We start from the raw sequence: 12,628 nt of genomic DNA, 5'->3' as shown, positions 1-12,628 counted from the left end.
AGCCTGATAATAACCACCCCGAGTGTTTTCAGTTTAAAATAAAAGCTTGATTATTTTGTTCAATATTGTAATATTAACAAAATACAAAACAAATATCCATGGTGATTTTGTTTGACGGTGTTAACAGATTGATATGTTACACAGATTTTGATTAAATGAACATGTGAATCTACAGTCTCCTGCATGACTATCTGGTAGGACTTTTCGTTTCCACAGTATTGCCTTTAATTACGACAGAGCAGGTAAGTATACAGTAAAATATACAGTAGCCACTCCCTTATTTCAGGTCCCAAACATATGCACACACTGCTTCAGTTACACCCTCCAGTGTTCAAGTTGGGAACTACAGTCCAGCAGAACCATTGCAGAGGATGTTCCTGCTCTTTTCTCACCTCCGACATGAGACAGACAGGAGCACCAGTCTGTAAGATGACGAAATGATGACAAAGATTGTTTCTGATTGTCTCTTAAAATGTTTTAACTCGTCTTTTGCTCATTTTTATTCTTCAAGGATTCTAACAAGCTCTTAATCCTCTCACTTGCTGGCTCCCGTCTCCTTTTCTTGCGACTTTTGATCCCTGCAACCTGTGAGGGCAGGAGGAGGGAAGCCAGTCCCCAAGGTGTGGGAGTGGGTGTGTTGGTTTCACTCTTCTGGAGTAGCCAGGTGCTCTCCTGACACAAAGCCACGAAGCGGTCTAGTTGGGTGGCGTTGACGTTCTTGCTGACGTTCAGAGAGTTTTCGAACGGGTTCTGGATGTGCAGCGGGGCCACCTCCGGCTTGTTCTGCTCTTTGCCCTGGAGAGAGAGGAGGGAACAATGCCGGTAGCTGAAAACACATTTGTGAGCAGCAGCAGCTATAAGCGCAGGCCTGTATGTACTGTACGTTATGGTCCATCTATCTTATTGGTCATGGTTTTAGCTCTTCCCTGCTGTATCTGGGGCATCCTCTCCACAGGCTAACAGATGGCAGAGGGAGGGAGAGACATGGACATGGCCCTGGAAAACATTTTGACAGGAGTCATGAAAAAGGAGAAGAATCTAAAAGGGTCAAATAAAAAAAGGCAAGAATGAGCTTGGCTGAAACCTGCTATTCACACCTAACATGTTAGCCGCTGAAGCAGATATGGTCTCCACTTGTGTTTAGCATTTGTAGCTGTCAAATGAACCATCAGTATGTGGGTCAGAGAAAAGTCAAGAACCTTCCATGGTGCTTTGCATGCCGTATCCTGCCCAAAGCCTGACAGTAATGGAGCTGAAGGGATAAAGCGATGGAGCTGTGGGGGTACGGGAGGGACAGAGGATGGCAACATAAAGCCATCAGTCAGAGGAGTGGAGCGAACTGGAGAATTGTGGCACAGTAAAGCAGATTTATGGCTGTTGCTCCACCGGTGAAAGCCTATAGGCATGGGTCACGGCCACAGTCTACCTGCAGGCTTCCTCCGCAGTGTCAAACCTGATATTAGTCTCATATATTAGGCTGCAGGATCCTCTCTTTCCCAGCGACATCAATTCATTAAAATCCAAGCACAAGCAAAGTCCCTGCGACTCAAACACTGTGCCACCAAAAGCATGAAAACCTACTAAATCACCTAAATTACCACAGGTGATGAGTAGAATATTATTCAATGTTACAAATTTTAAGAGGTAAGTTAATTAACTATCCTGTACGACTTGACAAGAAAATTAGCCCTGAACACTCCCTCTGTTATAAACTTTGAGATACAGCAAGATGTGAAAAACAAGACTTGGCTCGATCTTTTCCTGGCTTGATTTTATTTATAACTAGAATTACAACCTCACGCTTGTATGCCCCCGCCAGCCAGTCAAGTTGCAGGAAATATGGTCACAATCTCCCCTTCCTGAGTTACAGCGTTGAATAATGGCCAGAAGTGGGTTTGCAGGACATTATGGCTCTGTTCAGACCTGGTATTCACATCCACCTTGGGTGATTTTATCCAAAGTGTTCAGCTCTAACTACAGGTGTGAACACATCCATGAGGCACTGAAGACGCATTTGAGATCTGATCACTCAGACCACATTAGGAGGTGGTCTGGATCACATGTGGCAGCATTCTGTTCGCAGTGTGAACGCAAATGTATCCTGCGCCACACTAGAAGGTCACTGAAGATGACTGAAGACGCATGTTAATGCCCGGTCTGAACAGAACCATTGATGTCACAGTGAAGTTGATCTTTGACCGTTTGGATATAAACCACTTCATGATTTTATCCTCTTAGACATTTCTGTTCAATTGTGTCATAATTAGTGTATGAATTCTTGATTTATGGCTGAAAACATATTTTGAGAGGTTACTGTGACCTTGACCTTTGACCTGTGGCCACCAAAATCGAATCAGTTCATCCTGGAGTCTAACTTTACACTTGTGCCAAAGACATTTCCTTGAGATATCCCGTTCACGAGAAAGGGACGGACGAACAATCTGAAAACACACTGCCTCTGGCCGTGGCTGTCACCAGCGTGGAGACATAAAAACTCAAAGATCAATCCTGGGTGCTCTCACACACAGGCACAAACAGGCAATAACAAGATAGATTTGGATTTAAATAGAACAAATATGCATTTGTTTACAGTTAGCATGATGAAGCTCCTAATTGGGATCTTGGCTCATGGAGGCCGGGACCCCTGCGGCTGGCATCTATCACATATGACAGGGACAGCTATCATCTGTGTGTGTGGGAAGACACCATCCACCAAACACGGCTTTTATTACCAACAGATTTCTCTGCTGGAGCTCAGCTCTGATGCTGGGGAAGAAAAGTTGAAAGAAAACTGAACTGTCTTTCCGTTAGCGCTGTAGCTCGTTCTGAATGCCTTTTCATCTGTGTTCTGGTTTCTCAGTGATGCAGCGGTTTGATTTTTGACTGAAGTTTTCAGCCGTACGAGCAGCAGGATAGCCGGAGTGTTGGACAGACCGTTTTGTGAGTACAGACCGGTGTAAAAACTTTATCACCCTTCATACAAATTGTTACTTATGGCCCAACATATATGGCAACACTAACACATATCTGCAATGAGCTGATTGGTTACGTTGGTTACGTTGGTAATGGAAATAATATGGCAGCAAACAAAGATGACAGAGAGCCTGGGGATTAGACTCCAACACACTAATTGTAAGAATTCTGTTTCAGCTCAGTTCAACAGATAACAAGTTTTTGTTAAAAGGAGTTACTTGTGGTCAAGGTTGCTAGGCGACACGAGCAGCGCACTGCAATGCAACAGTAAGCAGCGGGTGCAGCTGGGGGGCGTCCTCTAAAGGATGTGGCCACTGAACTGCGACATAGTTTCAGTCACAACGGCAACACGTCCCATTATATTGTACATAAAACAAGAACTTTTAAGAAATGAAATACGTAATATTGCTGGTTTCATCTGTCTGATAAAGTGATGGCTTTTTGTCTCTCAGACATAAGTGTCTCTTACGTTAATGTCCCTTACAGCCTTATTCAGATGTGACAGGACATTTAGGGAAAGCTGGCATGTGAAAGGAAGAAGGGTATTTTCTGTCATCTCAAAGAGTGCATCAGTGATGGATTTTAAAACTCTCACATAAATTACCATTTATCAGATAATTCCAGTACCTGTTTTATAATGTTCTGCAAGAGTTCGTTTTGGCTTGTGGCCAAATGACGACCATGAACTGGAACCGTTTGGTCTCGCAATAGAAGAGTTACTTTTTTAACAAATTTTGCTTTAGTTTTGACCTCGACTTCTTCTTGACCATTTCTCTTCTTCTTTGCACCGTGGAAGTTGGTGCCAGGAATCCCTACTCAGTTTTACAATGTTTGACACAAACAAACACAAACTGTGAGTAACCTGATGTTCAGTTGCCTTATTTATGTAACTGTTATGATTAATACTCATTTATTCATCCGGGAAATTGGAATGAATGAAAATGGAAAATATGGGGAGCCAATTGGTCTGATTATTGTTGTGGTTGTACAATGTATTTTTAACTTATTTTCCTGTATCACTGTAGTGTCCTTTTTTAAAAAATATATTTTAATGTGCATAAGAGATTTTAATCAAGTGACAAATTTACTACAGTCCTCTTTACAAAGCGAATGCTAAATGTGTTTAATTTGTTTCTCTGTGCCACTGCAGCTTTTACATTAATCTGATGGCATCATATTCAGACTTTTGTCTTAAGACCAACATCATGCTTAAACTGTGCAACTATTTCAACTAGACCTTAATATTAGCTAAATAATCAAAAGTAAAATGTCATCACTGGGCTAATTCTGTGGTTGCATGCGACTATATGCATATGAATAATCTTATATACCTTTCTGATATTGATGGACTTCATGCTGAATGGAAAAGCAGCGTAGAACTCAAAGAATCCACACAGTAGTTGCTCTGAAACAAGGACAGAAAAGTTACATTAGCATGAAAGGCTCGTTAACAGAAATGTTGTTATCAGTCAAACTGAGTTGCAGCCCTGCAGCCCCGACTCCACGCTCTTGTGCTCACCTAGTGTTTCGGTGTTGCTGTGGAGCTGGATTTTGCTGAAGTCGCTGACAAACGTGCAGTCGTTCCCCTCTATCACGCTCTTGTCTGCGGGACCTTGTGGGACGAGAGCGGGGATACAAGGTAAATGACTGCCTTTACACGCCAATGATGGCTATAAACAAGACGACGATGGATGGTGTCTTGTTTATTGCGTTCATGGAGAGGAAGTCAGAGAGGCACACAGCGCAGGGGTATGTACCCGGATCGTGTCCTTGCTTGGCTGCTTTACGTGTCCAGCACTTGTTACTGGTCTCCTTCACCACAAGGAGGCCGGTGTTGGTTGGTGTGTGTGTGTGCGTGTGTGCGTGTGTGCGTGTGTTACACGACTGTTTAAATAGCTGCATGTGTGCTGTGTGCATGTGTGTGTCCGGAGGAGGCGGGGTCATCAACCTTCCCGGAGTGATGGGTCTTTTATTGTCCTGTAAGCACTCTGTGAGATAGAGTCTGTGCTAAACGGGGCTGAGGAGGTGGAGGTGGAGGTGGGGGAGGGGGAGGGTAGATTGCTTTTGGAAGGCAATTATCAGGCAGCCAAGGTGACAGAGAGAGGGAGAGTGATGGAGGAGCTGCAGTGGACTCACAGCCAGACCGGTGTGTTGGTGGGTACATTATCACAGGATGCTGGGTGCCATGTTCATTACAGATGTATACATGGTAATAAAAGGCCCTTAAGTCAACTACAGGAGAGGTACAGCCAAAATATAAAACACTGAAGCTGAAGAAAATGAAACAACTGCAGACGCCTTGAGGCTGCAGATGAAGGGCATGTTTGGTCATACCCAGCACTGAAATGCTGCTGTTAACTACAGTTATACATTTTTTAAGTCATGGACAGTTGGTTCACAACCCACAAAGGTCGAAAGACAAATCTGAAAACGTATCTCTGCTGCACCAAATTATGTTTATTTTTTCATGTTTTACTTTAGTCTTTGCTTTTGTGAATAACTAGACAACTTTATATTTAAGAACAAGCAAAAATGACATTTTTGGGTTGAACTGGTCACAACTTGTGTGACCGGAGGTCGCAGGTTGCTTCATTTTAAGGCATCACAAATCTCTGACAACATCCTCTCTTGAAATCCTGATTGTAAATTCTAGAGTTGAAATAATTGTATAATAATAATTATAGTAATAAACTGAACATCCTTAAGTTTTGGACAGTTGGTCAGATCAACTAGACATCTGACAACTTTTTCACAATTCTGACATGTTACAGAAAAAGCAACTAATCAATTAATTGACAAAATAATCTGCAGATTAAATCAATCATGAAAATAATTGTTATTGTAGCCTTAGGTTATCTGATCAATCACATGCCTCTTTAATGTGAGAATTTGAAGCTTCGTTTTGTCTTATGTGATAATAAACACAACATTTGTGGGTTTGAATTTCTGTCAGACAAAAAACCTATTTGAAAATGTCATTTTGAGAAATTATGTGATCAAGATAATTATCATAAATTTAAGTAATAATGAAAGTAATAATTAATCGCAGCCCTAACACACTGTTATATTTTTAACTCTTAAGTAAAAGCTATTTAAGTTCAAGTACTCTCTCACAATATATCTTATTTTAGATCACAATATTGATAAATACTGTGCTGTATTAAATTTTCCAGAAATAAACTGTTTATGCATAGAATAACCAGACCTGTGTGTACTGTATGTTCTTATCATACCCAGTGAATTAAATACCTGGCAAATCTAGATAATTCATATTGATGCAAAAATCATTACATAATCCAAAATTGCCATATCGTAGTCATGCCAATTGATTTGTGCCATTTCTCAAAAAGCTCTAATGCACCCAGAGATATTAAAGGAATAAAGACGATGCTATAAACAGAAGAGCGAAATCTACAAGTATATTTAACATCATATCCCCAGGACCTAATTTCAGTTGTTCTGAGGTTATGGTGGAGGGGTGGGGTCAGTCACCATAGCAGGAATGGGGTTAGAAGAACGCAGGGAAGAAGCAATGCATGTAAAGCTTTACGGCACTATGATCCTGTCACACCCGACCTCCAGCATGTGCATCTTTTAAGGATGAAGAAAAGCAATAAAAACATGATAATGTACAAAAGGGTGAAACACAAGATATCTCCTGAGTGAAAGGTGCTGCCAGGTGTTACCTGCAAGGTCTCTGAGGTGGTCCAGTGTGGGGATTATGGGAGAGCTCCTCCTCTGCAGGAAGAACAGCACCATGACTGTGAGGGAGAAGTTGGTGATCCAGGCCCCGGGGATGCTGCTGGTGACCCCGTGAGCTCGGGCCCAGCAGCGCACAGTGAACACCAGGCAACGCACCCGCGGGTCCAGCTCTCCGTACAGGTAGAGCAGCTCTGTGCTTTTCATCGCCACCCTGTGGAGAACACACAGCATTACTTCTTCCACTACTGACAGCCACTGTGCCGCATGTTTTAATGGCTTTTAATATGTTACAGTCTTTTGATTTCACAAACCTGTGTAGTCAATAGAGTTTAAGTAAATTTAACTTTAATGTCTTTAATCTTTAATGTCTATTGAAGGCAGGTGGTGTAGCCTACTGTTTGCATGTTCGCCCTGTGTCTTCGTGGTTATTTCCTGCAGGTACTCTGGCTTGAATTTCACTTGATGGCCTGCAGGTTGCATTGAACACTGTCCCTACAGATCTGTGATTAAAACAGTATCAGCATAGGCTGAACTGAATGAGACACTGTATTATGTTGAAAGTCAGTGGTCAGTGAAATTAAAACTACACCGAAACCACCACTAGAGAGCAGCCTTTGTCAGTGACTGACTCAGCCACAGTTGTAAGTTTTTCTCTTTCCTCTCACACACACACATTTCACAGGCAGGAAAGTGCTACGCTTCAAAGATCTCACTGCGATATAAGAAAAGTCCCCCTCACATCTACCCACAGTGAGTGGTTCAACTCCATTTCCTTAGAAACTGCAGTGGTTTTCTGTACGTTAGCAGGTGTGTACGTTATTTGTGCTGCCAGCAGCAGAGACCACAATTTCTTTATGGTTGGAAGAGAAGAAGTGAAACGCAAACAAGCCACCACTTTAGCCCCCCTGTTCAGTTTCTCTGTGGCAGGCATGCAACCAATGCATGACTTCCTGCCTGAGTTTGGTTTCTTTTTGGGGGTTTTGCCTGACAGCGAGGTCAAAACAATCTTCAATAATTTAAAAAGTAGTTTCTGTGAAGCAAGAAACCTATGACCAACTGTAATTGACATTTCGAGACATGACTGTTCCACTGCATGAAACTGATCCATACGTTACTAAAACCCTGCAACACAAGAGTCTGGTTAAAGAATCTTTGATCTTGTTTTGATGTGGCGAATGGTGACGATTGAATACCTGTTGTTGGTTGTGAGGTCACACTGAAAGCCAGAGGGCTGGTGGGCAAAACGGACCAGGGGGCATCGGGCATTGAGAATCTTGTGCACGCCGGCGCATCCCGGCCCAAACTGGTCCACACACTCCCCGATGACAGACAGGATGCTCTGGGTGACAGCACGCTCTGAGTTGGCCCTCTTCATCTGGTACTCCAGACAAAGACCTGACTTTGGCTGAAAACAGAGTTTGGAGACGTTTAATGACCACAACACAATTTCCTCTTGTTACCTAAGGCAGTATGTTACTTTACATCAATACACAATTCTCAGTGCACTGTTTATGTACTATATTGTGCCCTTAGTAGCGTCTATAGCACCAACACAGGCTATGTCTGAAAAGTACAATGTTAAGAAGCTGGACCCAGTGAATGTTTGAAATACTACTTGAAATATTATTTGATTATCAAAATTGTTGCACAGTAATTGATAGAATGGTAAATGTGTCCTATTCACTCTCTCACACACACACACACGGCTTTGCGCTACGGTGCACGGTGCTAGCTTGACTATCAGGAGCAAATTGGGATTCAGTGTCTTGCCCAAGGACAAATAGACACTGAACACTGAGCAAATGATGAACTGTTTCAGCTCTACATGAGACAGCAAAAACACTCAACTATACAGTCATAGAAACTTCAATAATTCTGATTCATTATAATCACAATCCCTGACAATCTCCTGCACTTTATTCAGGCTACTAAATTATTATTGGAGTGACACTTTACTTTAACCCCTTAGCATTTATAAGAAATATACAAACATTTACTAAATGCTTTATAACACACTATAATGTAATTGTATGTATCGACATTTTGTAACGTTTATTTAATGTACAGTATTAGTCAACAATTATGCCTCATACTATGAAGATATTTTATATAATTCATATATTTAATTCATATTATTACAGCTTGTTTTGCTCTATTGTCAGCAGCTTCCACTTTTAGTTACAATTGTTGAAAAATATATTAATAACCACCTTTATCTGCTTAAAACTACATCATAGTGTGTTAAAACCACTTATTAAACAAAAATATAAATATATAAATGTATACACAACGCTTACAAATGCTGATGATGCTGATGATGTAGAAAAACTCAGCCCTTTTATCACGTTCTCCTACCACATCACTTTAAAGGTTGCAACTGATTCAGAACTTCGCTTTTCACCTGAAAAAAAGAAGCGACACCACATCGTGCCGGTTCTGGCGTCATTATATTGGCTCACTGGTTCTTTAGATTTGGAGGTCTGTTTATTGGGTTTACAAAGATTTAAGTGGCTGAGACCCAGTCTATTTAACCAAACTTTTAAAAACACATATTCCTGTACAACTCTTAGGTCCTTAAATATCCAGCTGTACTTGAACTGTGGAACAGCTTCCAAGCATCAAACAGGTAACTACATTGGCGTCCTTTAAAAATCATCTTATAACTTATATTTCCAAGTTAGCTTTTAAGAAATGCATTTGTATTTCTCTTGATTCTTGGCTTATTCCTGTATTTTATAAGCATATTAATCTTTATGTGTTTAAGTGACAGTCTTTGAATTACCCCCACTGTATGAAGTGTGCTATATTTATGAAGCTGATGCTTGAGTGTTTTCAAAGTAAACGCTTGAAAGAATTTCAAAGAAATGATTGACGCAAAGCAGTCATGTATGTCTGTATACTGTTATAACTCTGCACAGCTCCGCCCTAATGAACTGAAATGGTGGGAAATGACTGTAGTCACAGCGAATGGCAGCTTTTTTTGTTGTTGCAAGTGGAAAGAGGTAATCTGTTTTGTCCAACTCAGTGCGGTCTAAATCAATAGAAAATCAAAAAGCCTACATATTTTTGTGGTAGATGCGTTGCTGCTTTGCAACATTTTATGTGCAGTAACTGTCTGACCAATTGTGAATTGAACTGAATTTAAATATTTTGTCTGGCTTTACAAATGTAACGCTCTGTTGTCTACAGGTGATGAATACTAATGGACTACCCAAACCCCTGTTATTACCATCTTTATATTCCTCCCACTGATGCCATCGAGGTCCAGAAACATGTCCAGGTCACAGCCCAGCTTTCCGAAGCCGTTCACCGATGAGCCAAATGGCTTAATGTTGCATTCTGGGAAATAAGCAGCAGCAATGTCCTTGAGCAGGGAGCAGACAAGAAAACGCAGCCTGCTGTTCTCCTCTGTGAGCTGATAGGCTTCTGTCAGGGAGGTTATCTGCTGGTCGATCTGACGGGAAATAAGGAGACAGGCCAATCCTTGAGGCATGTAGCTCATCTTTTATACTTTAAGGGATCCATTTAAATGGATCCACACGTGCAGTGCATTCAGAAAGTATCCAGACCCCTTCACCTTTTTCATATTTTGTTATGTTATAAATTAAATTCATTTTCCCTCATCAATCTACACTCAATAACAGATAATGACAAAGGAAATTAACTTATTTATGAGGAAAAACTGAAATATCACATTGACATATTCAGACCCTTAACTATGACACCTGAAATTTACCTCCGGCTCCCCTCTTTTCTCTTGATCATCTTCGAGATGTTTCCAAATCTCATAGATGACAATGCATATCAGAGCAAAAACCAAGCCATGAGGATGAAGGAACTGCCTGCACAGCTCAGGGACAGGATTGTGTCAAGGCTCAGATCTGGGGGAGGATACAAAAACATTCTGCTGCATTGAAGGTTCCTGAGAGCACAGTGTGGCCTTTTCCAACAGGAAAATGACCCTGAGCATGGAGCCAGGACAATGCAAAATACAACTGTCCATGGACGGTCCACATCCAACTGGACAGAGCCTGAGAGGATCTGTAAAGAAGAATGGCAGAAAATCCCCAAATACAGGTCTGCAAAGCTTGATGCGTCTTACCCAAGAAGACTTGAGGCTGTAATCTCTGCCAAAGGTGCTTCAACTGAATACTGACTAAAAAGTCTGAATTCGTATGTCTGTGTGACATTGCAGTTTTTCCTTTTTAATTAATTTAAATTTCAGTTTCTGCTTCATCATTATGGGACATTGAATGTGAATTGATGAGGGATTGATAACATGAAACCGTTTTAACCTTCAGGCTGCAACATAGCAAAATGTGAAAAAAGTGAAGGGGTCTGAATACTTTCTGGATTGTTTTTTTCTTTCAAGTTAAATCTAAGTCACTGGAATAATCCTCAAATCTAAACTGAAATCCTGAATGTGTTACTTTACTTACACTCTCCTCTCTGGACAGTCTCTGTATGAGCTCATTGATGGGAATGGTGGTTTGTGGTTGGCACTGCTGGCCGGGCTGCTGGTTTGGTGACGCCACAGAGCCAACGTTTCTCAGTGATAGCAGTCTCGACTTAAAAGGCACCATGGATTCATGGCTGACACTGGGGATGGCGGCCTCTTCAAGCAGAGAGGCAACACTTTCCTGGTTGACAAACTCCACCACAGCATACATGCCCTGGAGAATAACACCAGCATTATATCACAATTTCATCATGCAACTGAATCATAGCATGACAGTGAAGTTTGTCATATGTGCACCATAAATATGTTTTTTCACTTACATAGCTTTCATAAAAGAAGTGCTTCTTGATATCTCCATGTCTTGATAAATGCTTGAGGAACTTTTTCTCATTGGTTCTGGAGTTGCAGCTGATGAGGACAGATTTCTCTGCTTGTTCTTGTCTCTCCGCCTGGACAACATATAATGACTTACGTCCATCCTTTTCCTTTTCATCTGACAACAGGGAACAAAATATTCAACACCTGCATGAATAACGTTTACGTCGTATAGTGTTGTTGTCAGACAGACTTTGGGTGTTGAAGACTTTGCACTACGAGTTACGTGTATGATCTTCATTAGCCCCAGAATGCAACAGCATCCACAAGGCAGCATCTGCTAAAGTCAAATCTTAATTCAAATGACAGAAAAAAATCACTATTGACTGAACTGATATGACTCCCTGGTTGACAAACACAATGCCAACATTTACTGTGACCCCACTCATTTCTGAAGCTATTAATTTTCTAGGAAATAAGTACCACGACGTGAGACAAGGCTATCGAAAACATAAAGATTTTTCGAAGAATGACGAATACTGTACAGCAGGCAGCGGTAGTGTATCAGGGCTAGCATGTAGGCTAACTTGGCTTGACAGTTTCATATACTAACCACTTTCGTCTTTCCGAGTCGCCTCACTTTGCGCTGCGACCACGTTTGTTCCAATACTTCTGTGAAGAAATGTGTCGACCTTCTGTAAGCACTTCACCAGCCTGCCCCGTCCCCTCATATGTAACCTGCACACCGCTATGGAGGACGCCATTGCTATTAGGAAGAAACTAAAGGGCGCGTGCGCGTTGCTCTGTCTACGGCAAGCGACAGCTACCAGTTCGAACCAACTGCTGCATGTACTGAAAAACGTATCATTGTGGCACTTAAGATAAAAAATTATAAATAAAGGAGCATGGATGGTTGGTTATAATTTTTCTGTGTAATTTGTAGCTATTATAGACTAATAGCCGTAAGTGTAACCAACCTAATTTCCTCTTTTGACTTATTCTATGTCTAATTACCTTAAATGTCTCTATGTTACATTTTTACTGACTTCTACCACGTGTTGTCACTGCAAAAACCTTCAAAACACATTTTTTCCCGTAGGAAAATACCCAACGATTCTGCAGAAGTCTATGCCCCGTGTTTCAGCACAAACGCCACATGAAATTTGTTTTCCATCTTAC

General features: G+C 41.3%; 1 protein-coding gene across 1 annotated transcript; it reads right to left on the bottom strand.

The window, feature by feature from the left end:
• Window positions 1-201: 201 nt before the first annotated feature.
• On the bottom strand, window positions 202-12,566 carry mtpap (mitochondrial poly(A) polymerase). The gene is made up of 9 exons (XM_023425512.2): window positions 12,063-12,566; window positions 11,455-11,627; window positions 11,115-11,348; window positions 9,905-10,129; window positions 7,869-8,080; window positions 6,660-6,886; window positions 4,493-4,585; window positions 4,305-4,378; window positions 202-795 (listed from the first exon to the last, which is right to left on the bottom strand). Exons 1-9 carry the CDS (start codon window positions 12,211-12,213, stop codon window positions 478-480), a joined length of 1,707 nt encoding a protein of 568 aa, XP_023281280.1. The 5' UTR covers window positions 12,214-12,566; the 3' UTR covers window positions 202-477.
• Between the last annotated feature and the right edge of the window lie 62 nt (window positions 12,567-12,628).

The sequence above is a fragment of the Seriola lalandi genome, unplaced genomic scaffold (assembly GCF_002814215.2).
Source record: "Seriola lalandi dorsalis isolate HSWRI2012SDOR001 ecotype SW California unplaced genomic scaffold, Sedor1 jcf7180002054783, whole genome shotgun sequence".
NCBI classification, from domain to species: domain Eukaryota; kingdom Metazoa; phylum Chordata; class Actinopteri; order Carangiformes; family Carangidae; genus Seriola; species Seriola lalandi.
Note: the sequence above shows the minus strand (reverse complement) of the source record. Positions and strands in the feature narration are given on the sequence as shown.